Source organism: Vombatus ursinus, unplaced genomic scaffold (assembly GCF_900497805.2).
Source record: "Vombatus ursinus unplaced genomic scaffold, bare-nosed wombat genome assembly UNPS02010548.1, whole genome shotgun sequence".
Classification (NCBI taxonomy): Eukaryota; Metazoa; Chordata; class Mammalia; order Diprotodontia; family Vombatidae; genus Vombatus; species Vombatus ursinus.
In genome coordinates this window covers 12,074,516-12,098,865 of record NW_020950326.1, presented here as the reverse complement: position 1 = coordinate 12,098,865, position 24,350 = coordinate 12,074,516, and the positions used below count along the sequence as shown (strand labels likewise).

The 24,350-nt window shown below is 35.0% G+C and overlaps 1 protein-coding gene across 1 annotated transcript in view; it reads right to left on the bottom strand.

Moving 5' to 3' along the window:
* The window catches only part of CNTNAP5 (contactin associated protein like 5), an 880,169-nt gene that overhangs the window by 410,281 nt on the left and 445,538 nt on the right, over window positions 1-24,350 (bottom strand). The window contains exons 9-10 of the mRNA XM_027854715.1: window positions 8,418-8,567; window positions 5,380-5,551 (exon numbers count right to left, since the gene is read on the bottom strand). Coding sequence (XP_027710516.1) covers window positions 5,380-5,551; window positions 8,418-8,567 — 322 coding nt within the window. The remainder of the gene's footprint in view (window positions 1-5,379; window positions 5,552-8,417; window positions 8,568-24,350) is intronic.

The following is a 24,350-nucleotide window of genomic DNA, read 5'->3' as shown; positions in this document are numbered from 1 at the left end:
TGTGTGTGTGTGTGTGTGTGTGTGTGTGTGTGTGTGTGTGTGTGTGTATAACTTTTGGGAGAAATTCTCTAATTAGGAAAAATCTGCCCATGAAGAAATCTTTCTTGTACCACACAACAGATACTTCCAACTTTGGGCAAGAATGAAGGAGACATATGGATTACTACTACAACCTTTTAAATAATATTCTCTATTGAGAACATACTCCTACACCCAATGTGGATTTTAGCCAAAGTGTCTTAACAGGAGGCTATCCAACATATTTACCTCCCCCACCACCACCACACACAAAAAGTACTCAAAACACTTAGTACTCTGAACAAAGTAGGGAGGAAGTTTGACCAAAAACTGCTTACCAGATGCTCTCTTATGAAACAATGTTCAGGAAAAGTGAAAGGGTTGGTTAGGGAGAAACTCCATTTCCTGACCTCTTTGGTTTCCACAAAGTAAATGAAATTGCTCAGTATTACACCCAAATAATTATACATTTGAACCAGTTAACTTTTTAATGGAATTACTCTTTAGAATGTATAATGGAAAGAGCACTATCCTGAGAAGACTCTTGGATTCTAGTTGGCTGTGTTTCTAAGTAGTTAGATGGTCTAATGTGTTGTGTAGCAGAGAGAATATTGGATTTCAGAGACAAAAAAATCAAGTCTAGACTCCAATACAGACCTATGAAATACCAGATAACCTGGAATAAATTTTTAACCTCTTGGGAGCACAGTTTGCCCATCTACAAAATAAGGAAGTAAGACTAAATGAATTATTACTACAGACAAGTCATTCCTCCTCTTTGGGCCTTAGTGTTCTAATAGGTTCAATTAAATAATTTTCCAGATCTTTTTGACTTAAAATATTCTGCTACTTTATAAGGTTGTAGAATGTATGTGACAAATTAATGATCAAGTAGACATTTTCTAGACCATATGCATATTTAGGTATTGACCTATGCTGAACGCTTTTTGACGTTGATGATAGATTTTTCATAGTAGATAACACTCAATAATGTACTACTATCCACAAAGAGTACTTTGCATTACTGTATGGATTCATCAAAAGCAATAATGAATTATTTTTTATATTTATTAGATACCTAACACTTAACTGTAAAGCACTGTGCTAATTTCTGTGGGAGATATTAAAGAGTATAAGGCAAACTCACTCACTTCTGAGTTTGCAGTCTATTTGTTTAGATAATACATACCCACATGAAGAAACAAATAATAAAAGGCAGTATAAGCTATGTATTTAATAATGTTATCTAGCATAGCATAGTACAGATAATAAGTGACATAGGGAATCAAAGGATAGCGAGAACACTGCCATTTAGGGACACGAGGGATATTTTCATAAAGAATCTGGGATATGTATTGGATTTAATTAATAGGTAGTATTGCATGACTGAGAGAGGAATGAGGAGGCTCTATCTGATGGAGATAAAAGTTAAGATGTGTCCATTGGATCACATTCCAGGTATGCACATTCCACAACAGCTGCTGAATAGTGCCCTGCCTACCTGCTCCTCTCTAAGGAATAAAACATATGTACAAAATTGGAAGAATTAGAAGGTTATGTATTTGGGAGTTGAAAGGATGGTCAGCATGTGAGGGGAACAATGGAGAAATTTGTCAGTCATTAATGACTACAAACTTGAAGCTATTAATAATCAATGCCTTTAGTGAGAACTCATGTATCTATCTTGGAGAGTGACATTTCCATGGGATCTATGGGAGGAAATTTTACGGATTCAAACTTGCTTTAATGATAAGGCTACGGAGAAAAAGTGAGTGGATACTAAACAATGGAGTATGATAAGAAGACCAGCTTTATTTCTTAAGAGAAGCAACAGATGAGAAACTGGTCTTGCTTAATAAATATGCTATACGTATGATATGGTAGCTGGAAGAGGAAAAATAATATTATGTTAAGGCAAATTATATGCAAATCCATTTCTAAGAGAATACATGATTGAGCAAAATTAACTTTTGTAGAGGTCCCTCTTTACATTATTATTATTCAGGTGAATTACAGTTAAAATTAACACTAATGGCAGAGATGATAAGGAACTAGACTGACGAAGTTTAAAATTGTAGGTCACAGAGGAATAGTAATGCCCACACTAATTATTTCATTTTAGTAAACAAGGGCTATCTTATTTCCTCTCCCATCTCCTCAGATTAAGTCAACAACTAGCAATTCTGTTTGTCTGTTTCCATCCAAAGCATATGCCTTTCAGAGTACAGTGACTTCCTTCCTCAAAGCTCAGGGCCTAAGGCAAAGTCCTCTCTCATATTCTAGAATAAATTCTGAATGTAAAGATATAATTACATGCACATAATATTTGGATACAAGCAAATTCGTGTATGAATTCAGTACAAGATTAATCAATTTGACCAAATTCTTAATTATTTTCTGTTAAAAATCTGTGACTGGAAAGACAAAGGCCAGGACTTCCATTTTATCAATTCTCCACATTATCTAGTCCCAAACCAAGCACCTAGTAAGGACTGAAAATTTATTTATGGAATTAATGAAAATAGAAAAAATGTTGATAATGTTATAGAATAACTATCAAATTCATTATGCTAAAGAATAGCTCTGCTCATGTTACTAACTTGCTTAAATAAGCTCTTGTTTTTCCCTGTGACCTCTAGGATACAATGTAAGTGTTTCTTGTCTTGTAAAGCCCTTCACATTTTAACTGATTTTTCAGGGTTACATCATATTTTTCCTCACACACTTTATGTTCCAACAAAGGTGGCCTATTTACTGTTCCCTATTAATATCTGCCACCTCTATGTGCTACCTTTGTACCAGTTGATCCTCACACTTAGGAAGAATGCTTTGCTTATGTTTGCCTCTTGCAATTCATACCTCCCTTCAAGGTTCAAATTAAGTACCATTTCTTACAAGGAGTTCTTTCTTGATTCCCTCACTTTTTCATGTTCCCTCAAAACAGTTCTGTATTTTCCTTATACATATTTTGTTTACATCATGTCTTGTTCCTTCCCCCTATTGGAATATAAGTTCTTTGAGGGCAAGGACTCTTCATTTTTGTCTTTATCTTCCCATCCCCTAAATAGAATGCCTGGAACAGAGATGGCAATTAGTGTTTGTTGAATGGAACTGACTCGGCAGTTCTGAATACACACAGTATATATGTCTTCATATGTATATGTGTATATGTATATATATGTGTGTGTGTGTGTGTGTGTGTGTGTGTATAAATATTTGTATAAGAGCAGGTTCAGCTTTGAATTCAAAACAAGATTGTCCTGTCTAACTAGATTGAAAGTTTTTTGTTTAAAACTGTTGATGGAGGAAGGGAAGATATCAAATGTTTCTCCTATTCCCCCATGGTATCTAGCAAAATCAATGGTTTATAGGATCATAGATTTAGACTGAAAAGGGATTTCTAATGTCACATAGTTTAACCCCCCCTTATTAGACAAATAGGGAAATTATGGTCTATGCATGTTAAGTGAATTGCCAAGGAACAAAAAATGAGTAAACAATCTTTCCATTGAACCACTGTTGTTTTTTTCCTTTGTTTGTTTGTTTTGGTGTTATAATAAGTATTCAATAAGTATTTGTTGAATTAAGTTGATAAAACAGATCACAGCCATCACTGATAATGCCACAAATAAATCAATTGTTTGTTGGCTTATTATAGTAGATTATAATGTTGACTTATTATAGTAGATACTATTTAATTGAGTCTTGCCCCCAAAACCCAGACTGAATCAAATTGACCAAAAAAGAAACAAAAAACCCCTCATATGATATTCATATAAACAAAGAATTAACTAAACAAAGTCCTTCCATACATATCCACCTTTTTCTGTAAAATGCACAGTTACTTTTCTCACATAGTTAAATACAATCCCTTTTATACAATTAAACAGATACAATTAAATATAATACAATGATGCACAACACAATTATACAAAAGTAGAGTGTGCTTGGTAGTGATTTTTATATAATCAAAAGTAATGTGCATGTCCCATGGAGTTATGAAAATATCAGAAAGGACCCCAACTGATAAATATCACAGTACCTTTACTTAAAAAAATGGGAGTAGTTAATGAAATGTGCCTTTATATTTTTACTATTAACAAGAATTGTCAGGATAGTAAGGATTCATTTCAACACTTTTTTTTCTTATCCCAAGCTTTATAAATTAATGAATTCTAAAGTAACTAACACACACATGCACACACACATTTATTATCTTCTTCCCTAGAAGGTCAGAAGAGGAAAGGAGTGAGTTAGGAGAAGGAAGAAGGAGGAATAATTTGCTTGGGGTCATATATCAAATGGCATTTGAAAGGAAACATGCAAGTCAATTTCCGCCAAATCATATCAGTGAGACTTCAAATTCCTCTGGTTAAACAATTTGCATTTCTGATTTTTGGTAGCATTATTCCTGGACTTAGAGCACAGGGAGAGAAGGAGCTGGGGATTCCCATTTGAGAAACAGGGCAACCTGGGGAACTTCTGTGGGGATAAAGAATTTATTTGCCCCTATACTTCCCCTTCTTTGAATTTAGATTTTTTTTTCTCCTCCAAGAGGAGGCAGACTTTGATTGAGAAAGAAGAGTTGGGAGCAGCTAGGTGGCACAGTGGATAGAGCACTGACCCTGAAGTCAGGAGGACCTAAGTTCAAATATGACCTCAGACACATAACACTTACTAGCTGTGTGACCCTGGGCAAGTCACTTAACCCTTATTGCTTCATCAAAAACCAAAAAAAAATAAAAAGTCAACTGAGATGAAAGAAATCATACTTCTTTCTTCTTAGTGTCTCTTAATTTTTGATCTTTCTAAATCCTGGGTGACACAATTAATGCTCTTTCACCAGGACCCTAGCCTAAAGTAACTATGTGATTCAACAGATGTCAACTAGATGTTATGATGCATGTGGAGGTATTCTTTTTACCTATGATTTACCAAAGCAAAACTGCTGTCAGGCCTATTTCAAACACATGACATTGGCCATTCTCCATTAACAAAAATAAACCCTTCAAGAAGGAATGAAATGTTTTGATATAAGTAATTTCTCCCTCCCTTCTTCTCTTCTACACTTTAACTTCAACATAATCAAATGTTGTTTATGCATAACATTTTAATCCTTTTTCAAGTTCATATTTTGATTTAATTTGCATATAATATTTATTTGAAGTCAACATGAAGGGAGACTCAACTAATTTAAACCATTTTTCTTCAGGCCTGGAATCCTTTCAGAAATATTTTCTATTTGGTGACTCGATTATGTCTATTGTGGATAATGCTGGCAGATTAGAATTGTGTTTAAAGAAACTCAGACTTTGAACAGTGAGAATGGGAAAGGGGAAGAGGAGAAGAGACAATAATTACCTGTCTTTGATGCTACACAGATCAATGTGTAAATCACTAAAATTCCCCAGGGAACCTTGCTGAACTGAAATGAGGTCCTTGGGCTGGTTATCAATAAAGATGAGCCTCATGCAGCCTTGGAAAGCCTTAATGGGATTTAAACATTGGGAATCGGTGAAATTGTCTGGGCACCCTGTGGGAGAGAGAAAAAGATGAAGAAGAATACTGAAATGATCAGTCATTTCTTTGGTGACCTATTGATGGAAGACCTTGAGGTCTAATAATCTGTGGTACTTTTCATTCACAGCGGCACACATGCTTTTGTTGTAAATCCTAGCATTTTCAAGGAAGGGGAGAGAAACAGTACAAAGTGGGGTACAATCATGGTGCAGGAAAAAAAAGTTATTAAAGAATCTCACAGCACTGCAACAAATTTCTCTCTTTCATTTTATATTTGTTTGGTAAACTTTATAATTCAAATGCATGGTGTACTTGATCCAAAGACAGTTATACATTAAACATACATAGAAATAATCATTTTGTCATGAAAAAAAGTCTAAATGCTAGCTTTAATTCTGAATTACACTTGCCATGGAAACTGTACTGTAAGTAAGGAGTAATTGTAAACATTAGCAGTCTTGGTTTTTAAGAAAGGTATGCATTGAGATGTAACCGAAATTACGAAGTGACATTAAAATGTATGACAACTTTCAAAAGAACTAGGACTATAAATGAATGCCTTTATAGTGTTATTAGAGCCCATGAGGGTGGTTGAATCTACCTTTTAAAGTTGTTTTACTCACTCTCATCTCCCTCTCTATCAACTTTCTCTGCCACCCAATCACCTATACTTGTATTTGATTCACATGGCAAGGATGCTACTGACATATTACTATTTTCTTGCTTAGTGCAGGTAAACAATAGCATAATTATTTGTGTGCATTTGTTAGTCACAGACCTTAGTCTCCATCATTTTAATAGGTTCAGAGCATATGGCAGAACAGTCTTGAATATGGCAGCAACAAGCCATAAATAATGGGGAATTATTTCAAACACCCCTAATAGATAGGCTCTGCTTTCCCGAAACCCAACAGCTGGTTAATAGCTCATAGCCATACTATAAAATGGAGGAGAATGCTACAGTTTCTAATTGCAGCTGCAGAGAGAATTTATATAAGTTGACTATTAGTACCTCAGCTCATTTTTCACCTTTCTTAGAGTTGCAGACTACATGAGGAATAATTGTCCAAACTCTGCAATTCTGAAATGAATCTGAGTCGATGCAGGTCCATTCACTATTAAGATCTACCAAAAATAGCACCTATTCAAACTAGGGGGAGGCAAAGTGTTTTGCCTGCAAGGTTTTGCAGATGCCTATTAGTTATTTTACAACGTAAATTAATTCGAAACTATCCAGGGCCCCCATGAAATATGTTCTAAGACACCTTGCTCCATCTACGTATATATGTAGGGTAAAATTGTGGAACTGTTTTTAGGGATTCCAGATTCTCTCTTCATTGTCTTTGTACCTTTTATGGGTATCAAATATGACTTCTAGTCTTTTCTGCCTCCCCTCCTGTCAGGATAGTATCCACATTGAGTAAACCTTACTGTGGATTATAAACTATTCTGGGATAAGAATATTAAGGTTTATTGCTAAGTATAGAATGAAACATTTTTCCCTATGTGAAGAATTTTCAGCCTCAGTGAGTAGTTAAAAGAAGTCTGGTTAGGGTAAGGGGTGGAGAGTGGTTCAGGGGAACCTTCTTCAGCCTTGCTTTAAATTGCAATAAGAGATCATCAGTTTGCCTGTTTTGTCTAGATACAAGATCACACCTTCATTATGTCCTGGTGAACATTCAAACTTAAATAAAATAGGCTTCAGGCATTAGAAGAACAATATCTAAATGATACTTAAAATGTTTTGATTACTCTCTCCACCAATCTTTGAATTTTTGATTCAACAACATACAGTCATGTTTTACTTTGGGCAGGGTAACAAAAAATGTCTTCAGTAGATCAATAGGTAAACTGTGTACAATGACAAATAAAATTGGATACTATATTAGCCATGGAATAAAATGAATCTTGTCTTTAAGTATCATTTACAAGCAAGCTATGGATTTTTATTTCGTTTGGTCCAGACCTGTCACTTAATTGGTGTGTGACACTCACTTACAGGTTATATTTATGACAAAAAAAATAAACTTGAATAATATTAATTTCTAAATTCTATAAATTCTTGTGAAAATCCTATGTATATGTGTGTGAAAAGGAGAAATTATTAGAAATGCTGCCTAAATGAAGGATGTGGTTGTAGGGTTTAGAAGAATTTCACTTGCTCTATGAACTGTTCACATTATATGTCACATTTGAAGGCCATCTCTAGGATGTCAATTATCAGTTATCACCTCACACAACAGATTGGTAGAAATATTAATGACTTCAAGAGGACTGTGTTACATATGGCATAATCAATACTATGACTTCCCGAGTCATGGTCAAGTTTTTAGCTGTGTTATTTCTTTTGAATATTTGCTGAGCTTGGCTCAGTTAGACAGTACAGCAGATAGAGTATTACACTGGGAATGCAGAAGATATGAATTCAAATTCTGTCTCAGATATTTACTAGCTTTGGGACTCTAGGAAAACCCTTAACTTCTTTTAGTATCAGTTTCTTCAGCTGTAAAATGCAAAAACCATGGAAACTACTTCCCACTTGTAAGAATCAAATGAGATTTTATATATATATATTTGTATATATATACACACACATATATATGCATATATACATATATATGTGTTTTTCAAAACTCAAGACACTATATAAATGTTGGTCAGTATTAGCATTAGGTAATAAGAGCAGCTATTGCTAAACCTACTTTCCAACCTGCTATAGTCTCAGGTGATCTTTATTTTGTCTAGTGAAAAACTATTTGCTATTATTTTGGGGAGAAGCAGGGCAAATAAAAATGTGGAAATAAAGGTTATAATTGTGAAATAAATCCCAAATGCTTGCCTTTCCCTTTGGTTTCTTTCTAGAAGACTGGGTAGCATACCTCCAAAATAGTAGCTGTTCCCAGAGTAAATCTGCAGCCGAGTGGTTTCATGAGCAGCCGATGCTGCATCATTATCCAGTGTCAAAGTAATGCGGTTCCTTCTGGCATTGATGCTAACTGAATGCCACAAGCCATCATTCAGGTTGCTTCCTGGAAAAGATATAAGACAGGAGAAAAGGAGTTTGTGATTGATACTGGAAGGGGTAAAGCAGGAGATCATATCATTTCCCCCACTTTATGACATAAATACCTAAAACTCTGGAAAGGGCCTTGAACGTGGAATTGGAAGCCTAGTACTAAATCTGACCTCTGTCATTTATTAGTTGGATGGCCTTGGTTATGTTATTAAAACATTCTGACATTCAGTTTCATCATCTGTAAAGATACCATATAAGGTAACTCAAAAATGAGATATATGATTTTTCATCATTAGTCAAAGATGGGGTCTTTGGTCTCATCATAAGGATGTAGATGATGGGGCAGGGATACTCAGAATGAATTCTAGGAATTTCTGATATTCAACAACTACAAGTTCTCATTCATAACTCTTAAATTCATAATAATTTGAATAGATCTGAAGCAGAACCAGGTCTTTCAATCATTCACTTCCTCAAAGTGAGTCTTGTGTTCAGTATTAGCAAATCTAATCTACCGTCTGGGTCGATAGGCTAAATTTAATGATTTGGGTCATGAAAAGATTAAGCACAAAAGAATGGTTTGAGGATGAACTGGCAGAAAACCATGAAACAAATCTTAGTGCAAGAAACATGGAAATAAGAAAACATGAATATAAGAAACAGGTGCAGTCTGAGAAATTTTAAAGACAGATGTGTGTATTAAAGAGGAAACTTTAATAATAATTATTATTATGTTTTATTTTACGTGGATAGAGCACTGGGCTTGAAATCAGGAAGATCCATCTTCAGGAGTTCAAAACCAGCCTCAGACATTCACTAATTATGTGACCCTGGGCAAGTTGCTTAACCCTGTTTGCCTCAGTTTCCTTATCTGTAAAATGAGCTAGAGAAGGAAATGGCAAACCATTTCAGTAGCTTTATCAAGAAAACCCCAAATAGAATCATAAAGAGTCCCAATACAAGTGAAATGACTATACAACAACAACAAACAAACAACAATAACAATGAATTAAGAATTCTCTGAAGTCTTTGAAAGCAATTAACAGCAGAGAGGTCTATAGCAATTATTATATTTACAAAGTCCTGGATACTTCTGCTGATCATGGATTAGGAAAGGCCAGGCTTGTCCAACTATCAATCTCTCTCTGTGTGGCTACTCTGTCTAGATTTAAAGATAACTTGCTAGGACCTGACCAGAGTCCCCCATTTTCATATTTGTTCATTTGATTTTTAGGCACAAAGTAGGGAAATCCAGAGATTGAGTTTAAAGCTTCCTATGGCATAATCTTGGTACTCCAGTCACATACTTCTTGCTTGTTACAATAATTGACAAAAGATATTATTCAGCGAGAAAAGCAAAAGATTGTACTTGATTTTTTCTCATCTTTGTATCCCTAGCACCTAGGACATTGCTTCTGTACATAGTAAGTAGCATGCTTGATTGTCTGCTAAATTAAAATGAATACAGACTTCATTTATTAGCGAATATGTTTAATTGTTCAGATTGAAGAGTACTGAATTTGTTGACTCAGAATTCTAATGGATGGGGAAATCAAGCTCTTCTTTCAGTCATTCATACCTACAGAAAACCTACTTGTGAAAGCCAAAATGCTTTAATCAAGGCACCACAATCCACTCTGTGGCACAATTCAACCCTGATAGCACACAAAATGGCAAGAAAAAAAAATTCTCAGTTCTTTGAGTACTGCTCTTGTAAATCCAAACCTCTAAAATTATTACAATATTCAAAAATAACAATATGTATCTTCCCCCTCTTACCAATCTCAAGCCAAATGCAGTAAAAAAAAAAAGCCTATTTTTGCTCTGTTAATCTAATCTGTTATTGAGTTTTTCCTTTAGGGCAAAATTAGGAAGGAAAAGTGATACTACTAGAGGTACATTATGTGAAAAATCACTTGGAAAGCTTCTGGTTTGCTTTCCAGTAGATGAAACATTATACAAAGTGACATAAAAAAGCATCATTTTCCAAGTATTAAAACCATCTCATAGAGATAAATGAAACTGTCAAATTTTGCACTCAAATTGTAACTTAGGACAACATCAAGGGACATGAACAGCTGCCAGATTCTGAGTCTCCACTCACAACAAGAATGTTGTAACAAATGCTTGGTGTTTTTATTGGTCTCCCATGTCATCCCAAACCAAGCCAACTTTGGTCATACTGAATGCAATATAGGGGGTGAAATGGTGGTATCATCTGATCAGAACACATGTGTTTCATACTGGATATCACATTTTAGGAAAGCCTATGGTATCTTAAAGGGTAGCTAAAGGTGGGTGACCAAAATGGTGAAGAAACTCAAACCATATCATATTAACATTGACAAAAGTGACTGCAAACATTTAACCTGGAGAAGAGATGTTTTAGGAGATTAGGATTATTATCCTCAACTATATGGAGGGTTGTTCCATGGAACACAGTTTTGACTTCTTTTAGTTGGTCCCTAAGGAGAAGGGAAAATTCTGTCCTTCGACCAATGTATAAAATTGAAGGACTGATGTTTCTGGCCCATTACTGGATGAAAACAAAACCAAAAAACAAAAAACAAAATAAAACAAACAAAAAAAAAACCACTTCTTAACAATTAAAATTGCCTATATTGTCTCATCAAGAAGTGAGTACCCGGACTAGAGTTTGGTGAAAACTGGATGCTTCATTGTTAAAGAGGCTGCTAAGGAAATGTATGCTTCAAGTAGAGATCTAACCAATCTTTAAGGTGCATTCCAGTACAAAAATTCTGTATTTTTCTATTTTTACCATATATGTGTTTATATTTTGAATGATTGATCTTTGCCTTTAATGTTAAATATCTCATGTTTTGCTGATCTACTTAAAACTTCCATTGATCAATGACGATAATATTTGTTTTCGAATGTAACCAATTCTGTTTTCCATTTAGACTCTATTTGGAGCATGAAATGACTGTTTTTATGAGCTGCCTGAGTGTTTCATCATTTGTACTTTTAAGGCAGGGAAAGTGCCACTGGGGCTGCCAGTTGTAAACCCTCTCTCTTCATTTCCAAGTTGCACAGGGAACCTTCAATGAATTTTATAACATGTTTCCATTCTTTCAATCATTTCAGTATATATATTATATATATGTACATATATATATACATACATATATATAATATATGTGTGTAAGTGTGTGTGTGTGTATGTGTGTGTATTTTCCTTAGGGAGGTTTAAGGGGGGAGTTTATTTGGCAATTTGAAGACAAAAGGTGAGGACCCATAGGGTAGGGTAGGATACTGAATTACTGTTCTGTTTCCTGGACTTGAGGGATCATGTTGATCTCCTTTAAAAAAAATACTAATGTGATGATTAAATTCAGATAAAATGACTAACTCTTATAAAATGAGGAAATGGACCTTTACATATCCATGGAAAGCTCCAAGACCTGGCTCAAAATCCACCTCCTCAAGGATCTGTGACTAAATCCATGCTAGCCTAATCATATTTTTTTTCCCTTCAGTGAGCCCTCAGAAAAGTCTTTCCCATGTCTATATTTTCTCCCCAACTAAAGAGGCTCCTAATATAATTATCATCAGATACTTTATTGTAGATACCTTAGTGTATTTATATGTAGGTAAATGTAAGAGTCAATGATATTTTCCAATCCTTTCCAACTTCAGCCAGAACTATGTCTTTGTTCTAATAAAATACTGATGGTCCAGGAGACAGAATCATACAATCTCAAAGAAGGAATGGTGCTCAGAGACCATCTCATTCTAATCTTAAAACGTCTAATATTATCTTTTTTATAAAATTGTTGATAAGTGTTCACCAAGACTATGTTTGAAAATTTCAAAAGAGGAATCCCACTGCCATCAAAGACAGCATCTTACTCATTGGGACAATTCTAATTTCTAGGTTGGTTGGTTTGTTTGTTTTTCCTTTTACATTCAGCAGGTATATTTTTCTCTGGAACTTCCAATTATTGCTCTGAGGCTTTAAGGGTCATGCAAAAAAAAAATCTAGGAAATGTCATTCAGAAGAGAGATTATAAAACTTGAAGACAATGGGATCAATAAAGAAGTACCCCCTAAGTCTTCACATCTTCAGGCAAAATATTTACAGTCTCTTCAATTGGGGTTGGCATGCTATGAAATGCAGGTCTACCATAGACTCGGACCAGTTGGTTAGTATCCTAACTAAAATGTACAGGCCAAGGCTAAAGAAAATACTCAAAATGTGGTTTCACCAGGCAAAAATTGGAAGTCATTATCACTACAATTCTTCTGCTTAGTCTCCCTCCCTTAATGAAGTCTAAAGTGACATTGTTATTGCAGTTTCCATCACATAGTGCTAATGGCTCCAGGCATTTTCTCTGACTGTCCCCCAGGCCTGCCATACTTTCCCTCCTCACATATGCCCCTCAGCTGCTCTGGCTTCCTTCAAGGGTTTCAAATAATATTCCATCTTTGACAGGAACAATTTTCCAATTCTTCCAAATTCTACTGCCTTCTCTCTCTCTTAATTATTTCTATTTATCCTCTATATAGCTTTTTTGTACATATGTGTTTGCTTGTTTTCTTCCCCTTTAGACTGTGAGGTCCTTAAATTTAGGAAGTATCTTTTGTATCAGTACATAGATAGGTAGATAGACAGATAGATAGATAGATACACAGATACATAGATAGATAGATAGATAGATAGATAGATAGACAGACAGATAGATATAGATCTATATAGTTCCTTATAACTTAAGTCCCTCCTATCTTTCCAGTTTTCTTATTACTTACTTCTTACTCTGTAACATGTACTCTTCCACCCAGTAACTCTGGCCTCCTGTTTATCCCATGAACAAGACACTGCATTTCCCAACTCTAGGAATTTTTTTTTTCTGGCTGTCCCCCATGCCTGGATCACTCTTCCTACTCTGCTCTGAATATTGACCACCCTGGCTTCCTTGAAGTCCCAAATAAAAATCCCAATTTCAACAGGAAACTTTGCCCAATCCCTCTTCATTGCAGTACCTTCCCTATGTTAATTATTTCTTACTTATTATATTTGTGTGTATATGTATGTGTGTATGTATATATATGCATATATGTATACATATACATACACACATACATATATAAATATACATATCTATATATGTGTGTGTGTATATATATACATATATGTGTGTGTGTATATATGTGTGTGTGTGTGTGTATATATATATATATATATATGTTTGCATGTTGTCTTCCCCATTGTAATTTCCCTGAGGGCACAGACTGTCTTTTATCTCTTTTTGCATCCCCAGTGCTTAGCATAGTGCCTGTCACATTGTTGTTATTGTTGTTCATGCCTGGTTCTCAAAGAAGACCAATGACATCAAGAGGGTGATGTCCTGACTTTCAAATGAATTGGATTTAAGTGAGGCAGTGCTGTGTTAGCAGCCTCACTCTCTCTTCCAGAGTCATTGGAGTCCAGTGGCAAGACATAAGTCAAGACAACTGGAGATGGCCCAGCCTGTTGCATCATAATGGGTACTTAATAAATGTTTATTGAATTTATTGAATTGAAAAGATATGTAGAGGGTGCCCCAAAAGTCTTAGTGCAATTTTAACTTTTTAAGACTTTAAAATTATAAATCTACAAACTTTTAAAAAATCACTATAAACTTATTTATATTTCTTAGACATTTAGTTTTATCAAATTTGAATAATAAATGTTTAATTTTAACAAGATGGATCATCCTATCATTATGCATTGCACTTGCAGTAGCTTCTCAATGATATATTATCAGAAAGTTGGAAGGGCATGCACTTATAAAGCATTTACTATGTTTCAGGCACATATGAAATGATGAACAGGCAGATTTCAGAAAAAAACCTGGAAAGGCTTCTACAAACTGATGCAAACTGAAATGAGCAGAACAAAGAAAACAATATACACAGTATCAGCAACATTGTGTGATGATCAGTTATGAATGACTCATCTGTGCTCAGCAACACAATGATCCAAGACAAGTATAAAGGATCCATGAAGGAAAATGCTATCCACATCTAGATAAAAAAGTGATGAACTCTGAATGCAGAAAGAAGCATATTTTTTTCACTTTACTCTTTTTCATGTTTTTTTTTCCTTTTGATCTATTTTTTTCTTTCAAAACTGCGACTAATATAAAAATAGTTTTATATGATAGCAAATCTATAATCTATATCAAATTTCCTACCATTTTCAGAAGAGGGGAAGAGAATGGAGGAGAGAACAATTTAGAATTTACAATCTTGTAAAGTGAATGCTAAAAATTGTTTTAACACATAATTGGGAAAAAATAAAATACTATTAAATAAAAAGATGTCCTATTTGAGAGAACTCTCCATTTACACTGATAGAAAGACTGCTACCAAACAGGCCTAAATAGTAAGTTACTGTTTTGGGCTAGAATGGGAGATTGCTATCATTTTTTTTTTTTCTAATGTGGATATGGAACGCCAGTACAGCAAAAATTAAGGACTGTAACAAAGACAGAATCTGACTTAGAAAATGGGAAAATCAGTTGCAAAGTAGAAAATTTGGGAGAGTAGCAACAGTTTTGCATAAAGACTGAATGGACCTATTTGTAATTGTACTATTAGCTGAGTACTTAATGAAAAAAAGGCAGTATTATCTATTAGTCAATCTATTAGATTCTCTTTGTCTGAATAAAGTTTAAACTTCTATTCCTAACATTCAAGACACATTTACTTTTCCAGCTTTTTTTTTATCATTTATTTCTCCTTTACTCTTTTTATGTTCCAAATGACAATACTCTGTCCCTGGACACAACCTGTGCTGTCTCATATCCTTTCCTTTACTGATTTTATTGTTGGAATGTCCTCTAGTCCTTTCTTCACCTATTCATCTGTTAAAGATCAACACAAATACTCTTCCAGTAAGCCTTCTCTAATTTTTGTGGTTGATACATCTTCTCCCCTCAGACCTCACACAGCATTTCTTCACTTTGTACCTCCTCTCTTAAATTAATTAATCATGAATTTTAAGAGTAGCATGCTATAGTCACAGAGGTTCCTAAGGTGGGAGATACCACCACCTGGGGGCACTGGAATGATGGGGGGGGAAGTAGTAGCCTCAGGTGCAATTGGGAGATATTGAAAAAAAATGAGTATGGTGGAAGCATAAGGAAAGAAGAGAAGAGAAGAAAATTTTAAAAAACCATTCATACATGTTTCATCTGTTATGTAACAGAGTTAAAGTCAAAGTGATTATATTATTTTCCAAATAAACACACAAAACGCAAGTTATAACCGATCAGTGGTCAAGTCTGCCGATAGGTCTTAACAAGCAAGTTGTGGCAAGTGAGCTTGCCACACATTGTCAAGAAGTCTAGCATGCATCAGCAGGAATATATGCATGTAATGACTTGTTTACAGTACAATACTATACTGTTACATGATGCAATATTGCATCATCAAAATTTCAATGTAGGAAAAAACAAATTCAAAATAAATTATTAAATGTAAGATGCATCATTTTAAAAAAATATGTGTTTTGAAATTAATGCATATATCAAGAAAAAAATTAAAAGGTTAAAGAAAATAGATTTCTAAGGGGATTCTGAGTAATTCCTTTCTTTGAAAAGGGGGAGGTAGGCCAAATAAGTTTGGGAACCTCTGCTATAGTGGATAGACAGCCAGCTGAGGAATCAGAAAGATGTGGGCAAAAATGTTTCCTATGACACATCCTGACTGTGTGACCTTGGGATAGTCATTTAACTTCTTAGTACTCAAGGCAACTCTGTCATATTATAGGTTGCATAGATAGTGCCAGTTTGTACCATTAGAAGGAATTTCCTTATTTATGTGTCCTCTATATAGATAAAATCACTAGTCCTGTAACTATCCCTATTGTCTATTATTGTTTGTTGTTATCTATAGTTGTCTTAACACTCTATTAAACTTTAAAGTCCATGAGGACCTAGACCATGTTTATCTAAAATGTTTATGTTTCATAGCACCTGCATAGTGGTCTATACTTAGAAAACAAATAACAAATGCTTGATGAATGAAATAATAATTATGGTGCCTTTGTTATTTCTTTTTTACATAGTTCAAAAATTTTAGATTTATTTGTGAATGAAGTCTGTTTTGCAGTTTGAGGAACTAGCTGAATTTGTCTATAAGTAGGGATTGGAAGAAGAATCATTTGAGACTTTTAATAAGAGAATCCAGGTTGGGACTTTCAACTCTGAACATAGTCAAACATCCTGTCGTGACAGTTACAGTTCTGAACCTCTCTATTTACCCTCACTAATGGGATTGTCTCATCAACGTTATCTTAGCTAAAACAAGAAGGCATTTAGTTGGTGACAACTTAATTGTAGGAGAGAAGAGAGTTCATAGACTAGTCATGTTTACTTGATGTACAGATGGCAGCAATATATAAATGGCTTGTATGAAAGAGGGTAACATTTTGGGAGCAGCTATGTTAATTACAGAGTTGTAGCCTGTAACCATCTGGCTGCCAGCATTAATCAGGGTGAGTTCTTCCATCATAGTGAGACGTGCCTTGCTCAATCATAGAAACTACTACTGGGATCTGTGTTGGCCTTTCTCTAATTAGTGCTTGCCCTCGTGAATATTTCATTCTGTAGCCTGGCAGAAATTTTAGCAAATCACTGGTGTTTAATAAGTATTTGTGAGAAATTAGTACCAATCCATTTTTCACCACCAGATTTCTGTGCCTCAGAATTTTTCTGGGGTTGTTTTACATGTCCTCTTGGCTGCCTTTGATTGTAGCAAAATATATACACACACATATATATATATATATATATATATTATTTAAAAAATAAAATCTTGCTGTTTGTTGCAACTGAATATCTGATATCATTGTTGAAGCAGCTGAACCAGATACTACATTAATATAATCCCAAACCTTGAGGTTGTAATAGAGAAAGTTCAGTCTTGGTTTAGCTTTAATATAGGAGCTTTCCTGAGTTAGTTAATCTGAGCTTCCATCAATTAAAATGTATTGAGGGACTATAAGATATTTGCTTTGTGTCTGCAAAACAAGACAGGTTAGAAAAGCACAAGTTCCTATCAGTGACTTGCATTCCAGTTGAATAGACAATAATGGGAGCATAATATAAACTGGAAAAAATTTGGGGGGGGGATTCTTAATCAAAGTTCATATTCACTTGAGAATTCTTTAAACAGATTTCTGGAGGTCCATGAACTTGGATGGGGAAATATAGATACAGAATAGATATATGTAAACCTCTTTATCTCAATATGTGTTTACTTTATCATATTCTGTATTTTATACATCTAAAAACATCATCTTCGAAGGGACTCATAATCTAAAAAATGTTAAGAAACCTTGGTCTAGGGGGTCAAGGAAACCACAATTTGTGCTAATCATACAAACACAATAATGTTTTCCTTTTATTGGATGATTTCTGAACTCTGTTCTGACAAGAATTTGTTTTGCTCACGTTCCCTGACAGATTTCTGTAAATACCAAGAAATAGAGGGAGCTTTTTGAAGTAAATTTAGGTTATACAGTAGAGAGAGCTCTAAACCTGAAATCAGGAAGAACTAAGTTCAAATCCTACCTTCCTTACTAGCTGTGTGACCCTGGCTTTTTCTCTTAACCTGTTTGTCTCAATTTTCCCATCTGGAAAATGGGGATAATAGTACGTACCATTCAGGTTTTTGTTAGGATCAAATAAGATAATATATGTAAAGTGCTTTGCAAAATTTAAAGTTCTCCAAAATATGCCAGCTATCATCATTATCATCATCATCATCATCATCATCATTATCATCATCTTCATTGTAGTAGTAGTGGTAACAGTATAAATAAGTTGAGGTTCATAAGGGCAAAGAGGAAGAGGACAAGAAGGTAGTGGCCAAGTTGGAATGGTACCTACTCATATACAAACCTGTCTACTCAGGAGCAGAAAAAAGAAATAGGGGTTGGGGACAGTTAGATGGTGCAGTGGATAGAGCACTGGCCCTGGATTCAGGAGGACCTGAGTTCAAATGTGGCCTCAGACACATAACACTTACTAGCTGTGTGATCCTGGCAAAGTCACTGAACCCTATTGCCTAACCAAAAAAAAAAATAGAGATAAGGGTTGAAGGTACATATGTAGGGAGCCCAGAAGTAGAGCAAGAACTCACCTGATTTCTCCCAAATTCCTTTCCAAACAACTTTAAAATAATACCTCAAACTGAATTCTGGAGTAGCAGAGCCAAAAATAAGTTGGGGTGGAGCAATTTTCCTGCCCAACAAAATTAGAAGCTCAACAAGAAAGGTCTGTCACATGAGGGCATTAGTCAGTCCCAAAGAGCAGCCCAGACCATATCTCAGCAATGCCAGCAGCAGGTATTGGAGGCAGCTGCAGCGACCATTTTAAGAACTCTCATGTCATATACATTAAGGGGGTCAGACAACAGAAAGATAAAATAAAGGACCCTTGCTAGCACTGGGTGCAGGAATCCATTGCATTGCCCATAAGCAGTTCTCGGTTTCAGTTCCAGAGCAAAGAGGAACATTAGTGCTTGTGGCTTCAGAGGAATGGTAGCCTAGTCACAGTTCCAGGGTGGAGATGATTGCTTATAGTTACTCACTAGTGCCCAGAGGCCCAGGTCTAAGTTCCAAGGAAGAAAGGAACACTAGCTCTTTTGCCCACAGGGGAGCAGAGGAGCCCAAGTCTCAGTTCTAGGGCTAATAGACAGCTCTTGTGGCTGCGGTAAAGACCAGAGCACAGGTCAGGATAGCAGTAACCACACCTCTCCTCAGATTATATCACCTTGGAAGCAGCAAAACTTATAGACCCCCAGAACTAGCTGTGGGGGAAAAAAAAGCATGAAAAATCTAAAGCTTGGGACAGTGCCCCCACTACCCTGAGAGCACAACCTAACTTTAATATAAAGTTAAAAGTCAGGAAAAAGATGGGGAAATGAGCAAATACAAAAAAATAAAAAGAACCTGACAATAAAAAGTTACTATGGTAACAGAGAAGATCAAGGCACAACCTTAAAATAAGACGACAGTGTCAAAATAGCTACAAGCAAAGCCTCAAGGGGTAGGGTGGATGTGAACTGGACACAAGTCCAACAAAAATTCCTGGAAGAGCTAAAAAACAAAAACAAAAACCAAAAAACTAGATTTTGAAAATGAGAGAGTTAGAAGAAAAACCAGGAAAATAAATGAGAGTGACACAACAAAATTATGAAAAGCAAGTCAACAGCTTGGGGAAAGAGGCACCAAAAATACTTAAGAAAATATGACCTCAAAAACCAGAATTGGTCAACTTGCAAAAGAGGAACAACAATTTGCTGAAGAAAAGAACTCCTTAAAAAAGCAGAATTTGACAAATGGAAAAAGAAGTACAAAAATGCACTGAAAAAAATAATTACTTAAAAATTATTATTGGACAATTGGAAGCTAATTATTTCACAAGATATCAAGAAACAACAAAACAAAAAGAATGTAATAAAAAAGAGAAGAAAATGGGAAATTTCTCATTGGAAAAACAACTGACCTGGAAAATAGATCTAGGAGAGAAAATTTAAGAATGATTAGACTATTTGAAAGCAAATAATGAAGAGCAAAATAAGCAGAATCAAGAGAACATTGTATACAGTAACAGCAATATTGCTCTAAGAACCACTTTGAGTGACTAAATCATTTTGACTGTTATAAATACTCAAACTAACTACAAAGGATCTATGAAGGAAGATACTATCTGCTTCTAGACAAAGAACTGATAAATAGAAGTATGTATAGAATGATTATACATATATATATGTATATGTACATATACACACATATTTGTGTCTAATGGTAACCATTTGTAGGGTGGAGGAAAAAGGAAGAAAGAGAGGAAAAAAAGAAAGTTACATGGTAACATTATTATATATTTTAAAGGAATAGCAAGTTGTACCTAATAGATGTGTAGTTTCTTGTACAATCATTTTTTCCCCCTATTCTATGATATGGAAATATTTGTTTTATTTCTTAAGTTCAGAATAAAATAAAACTTAAAATAAAGATTACTAGACTACCAGAAAGCCAGGATAAAAAAAATAAAAGAGCATAGACATCATATTTCAAGAAATTATCAAGCAAAAGTGTCCTGATATCCTAGGACCCAAGGATAAAATCGAAAGATTCCACCAATTATCTCCTAAAAGAGATCCCAAAATGAAAAGTCCCAGAAATTATATAACCATATTCCAGAGCTCCCAGGTCAAAAAGAAAATACTTCTCCAAGTCATAAAGAAACAATTTAAATATCATGGAGCTGCAAGATTTAGCAGCTTCCATATTAAAGGATTGGAGGCATTGGAATATGATATTCTGGAAGGTAAAGAAGAGTAGCTGAACAAACTGTAGTGTATGATTTTGATGGAATATTATCGTGCTATAAGAAATGGCAAGCAGAATGCTTTAAAAAAAAATCCCTGGTAAAACTTACATGAGCTGATGCAAAGTGAAATGAGAAGAACCAGGAAAATGTTGTGCACAGTAACATAGAATAGAATCTTACTTTGATGACAAAGAAGATCAAAACATACAACCAGAAGAATATAACAAAGTCAAAGCTCCTACATCCAAAGCCTCCAAGAAAAATAGTGTGGAGAATGTACTGTCCCAAGCTTCAGAGGTTTTGTGCAGCTGTTTTCAGAATCACTTCTAGGGACCTGTAAATTTTCAGTTCTTCCAAGGTGATATGATCAAGGGCGAGGAGTTTACTCCTTTCCTGGCCTAGGCTTAGAGCAAGAAGGGCATATCACTTCCTTCAAGTCAATTTCAAAGATTAAATACATCTTAAAATATCTTTGTTTCCCTTTACCTATTGGGGTTCCAGTACTATCACTTGTCATCCATTTGATCTTATAAAACATTTCTCTGTCTCCTTTTTTTTATTTGTAAAATAAGGGAGCTGCAAAGAATAAAGGTTCTCTAAGTACCCTTCTTGCTCTAAGCCTATGATATTATGATCCTACAGTAAGTCAACAGAATTCTTCAGATACAGGCATAAGACAGATCTTCCTCAGATATGAAGTTTTAAAAAATTACAACAGATAAGGTTCTAGGAATACATGTTGTTAATGTTCTGACTTTCATGCAAGTCCACATATATAAAGGCTAGAAGAAAGGGTCAGGTAAAAAGAGGGAGAAAAAAATGACTTCAATCTTTAACTAAACAGAACAGCATAAAGAATATAGAGGAGAGCTTTCATCATACACTTTAACTCCCTCATACTTCATCCACTGGAACAACTAAATTCAGACAACTTCTATTTTGAGGACAAATTTAGTTTTTGGTTCTTTGTCTTGTTTTGTTTCGTTTCCAATGGAAAGAGCTCAAAATAGCATTAAAAATCATATACAACATTTGAAAGACCAGAAATAAGAATCAAGGTCTCTGAAATATGTCATTGCAGTTTTTTTTTTCCTTAGGGTTTCTTGGAGTCTACCTCTTCTCCCTCCCTCCCTCCTCCTCCTCCTCCTCCTCCTCCTCCTCCTTCTCTCTCTCTCTCTCTCTCTCTCAGTCTCTGATTGAGAAACAATCTGAACAAGTCTTAGATGTCTTGGGTATCTTGATTCCTAGTCTATCCACACTAATATCTACTTCCTGCAAGGCAGCAACATCAATAGGACAACTAAAGTTACTCAAAACTGACTACTGAAATCAAGGGGACAATTCTCTAGTATCTTGCAATTAATGGAGGTTACTTAGTTGGCTTCTGTTTTCAATTTTCCTAAGGGTATAACTATATCCGGAATTGTTTCCCAAGTACTTCCTTAAGTATTCTATGGAAGGAAGAAAAGAAGGAAGGAGTGAGGGAGAGAGGAAAATAAGCATCTAATAAACACCTACTATGTGTCAGGCACCACGGTAAGTCCTTTACAAATATTATCTCTTCCTTTATTATCATAACAGCCTAGAGGTAGATGTCATTATTATTCCCATTTTACAACTGAGGAAATGGGGCCTATCAAGCAGTCTATATTCAGATTTCGTCTAGATAGTGAGGATACCCTGGCTTTTAAAATCTGAACAGAAGACTTTGTTCCTCTTGATAAGTGAGTCAGTATGGCAAGCAATCTAAGCTTTGAGAAAAGGGGGCAAGAAGCCTTCAGCTATTTAGAAAAAATAACCAGGAAGTTCACCATCTTCCAAATGGAGGAAGTACACAATGCAAGGAGTAGATAGCTAGATTCTTTCCTAGGTGTAAGCAGAACTATATGGCTAATTAAGAAAAATTTTTAACTTGAGTAATTTTCATAAGGCAGATAAGAGGAGGTGGATGGCTTTTTTTTTCTTTTTGTCAGGCACTAGGGGAGTGTGACAGCTTTTACAAGTTTTTCTTCCAGTCATAAAAGTGTTTTAATGGACTGAGATGCATTTAATAATACAACTACCACCTGGATGTTTTGGAGCAAAGTACCACTAGGGCCCATATAATATTAAAATTGTATTTTTTACCTGGGGCCTACAAGACTCCATGTTCAAGAATCTCACCAATTAGAGACAATCTGGAACCAACTTTTCACTTTTTTTTTTGTTAATCCAGGAAGTCTGAGCTCAGACTCATACAGCTCTGAAATTGGTTTCTTGCTTTTTCATTGGCTGCAATGTTTTCTCCTCTTGCTTCTAGAGCTTCAAAAATATGATTTAAGAACCTCTGAAGTGCCACCTTATGTCTGAGGCCTTTTTTGCTAACCTCCCACCCCCCTACTCCAAAGTCTTAAATCTGCTTTGTTTGCATTTTATAAACAGCTATTTATGTTGATGTTCTCTTCTCTGCTATATTGAGATCTCCTTAGGGGAAAGTATAGTTTTGTGTTTGTTATTGTATGTCCAGTGCCTGAATTTGTTTCTCATGTGCATAGTAGAAACTTAATAAATGATTGATTAGTTTATTGGGAGAAACTTTTGTAATTCTCAGTGATTATCTGAATCTAATTAAAAATATGAAAAAGTTATCCAAAAACCCTTCTGGGTAGAGGAAATTATTCTTAAGTCTTACAATTTTCACAGGAAGACCCACTCAAGTTCATGATTTTTAAGGAAAGATCACAGTTCTCCAAATTCCAGCTAAAGTCTACATGTCACATCTAAATGTATAATATTTATACATTAATAATGTATTTAATATAAAAATAATATAATTAATAATAATAAAATAATATGAAGCTCTCCAACTTCAACCTTTTTTCTCCAATAAGGCTATCCCTCCAATATCACCCAGAATCCACCATGCTCTTTCCTCTCCTCAAACTTTAGCCATGTTTTTTTTTTTAAATCCCTCACACAGAAGGTACTGCTTCCTTCTCCACAGATCTAAATCTTATTCTTCATTCCAGATCCATTCGCCTCCATGTGGCCATCCTAGGCCGCTACTACATTGATTTTGCATTCCTCTGAACTTCATTTTCATCCATTTTCCCTATGACTTATTTTCAGACAATCTAGAATCTGGAAGGAAGGAGCCAAATTTCACATTTCATTATTTTTACCTCTCTTAGACCCTCCCACAAAGTACACAACATATGTCAATAGTTTCAGGGATCTGTGATTTCATCCTTGCTGGTATTAATTCCATCAATGCATTTGAAAAACTTCAAGTTTTAGTAGATTATCTTCAAGAATTATTGTGGCTAAAAATTCATTACCCTATTGTCAAGGGGGCAAAATGACTTCTTTCAACAAGCTTGTACTCAAAAAATAGATATACATAGTCTATCAGTTGGCAAATATTCAAAGCCTTTCCAGCTTGGTAGGACCTGCCAAAGTCTATGTTAGCATAG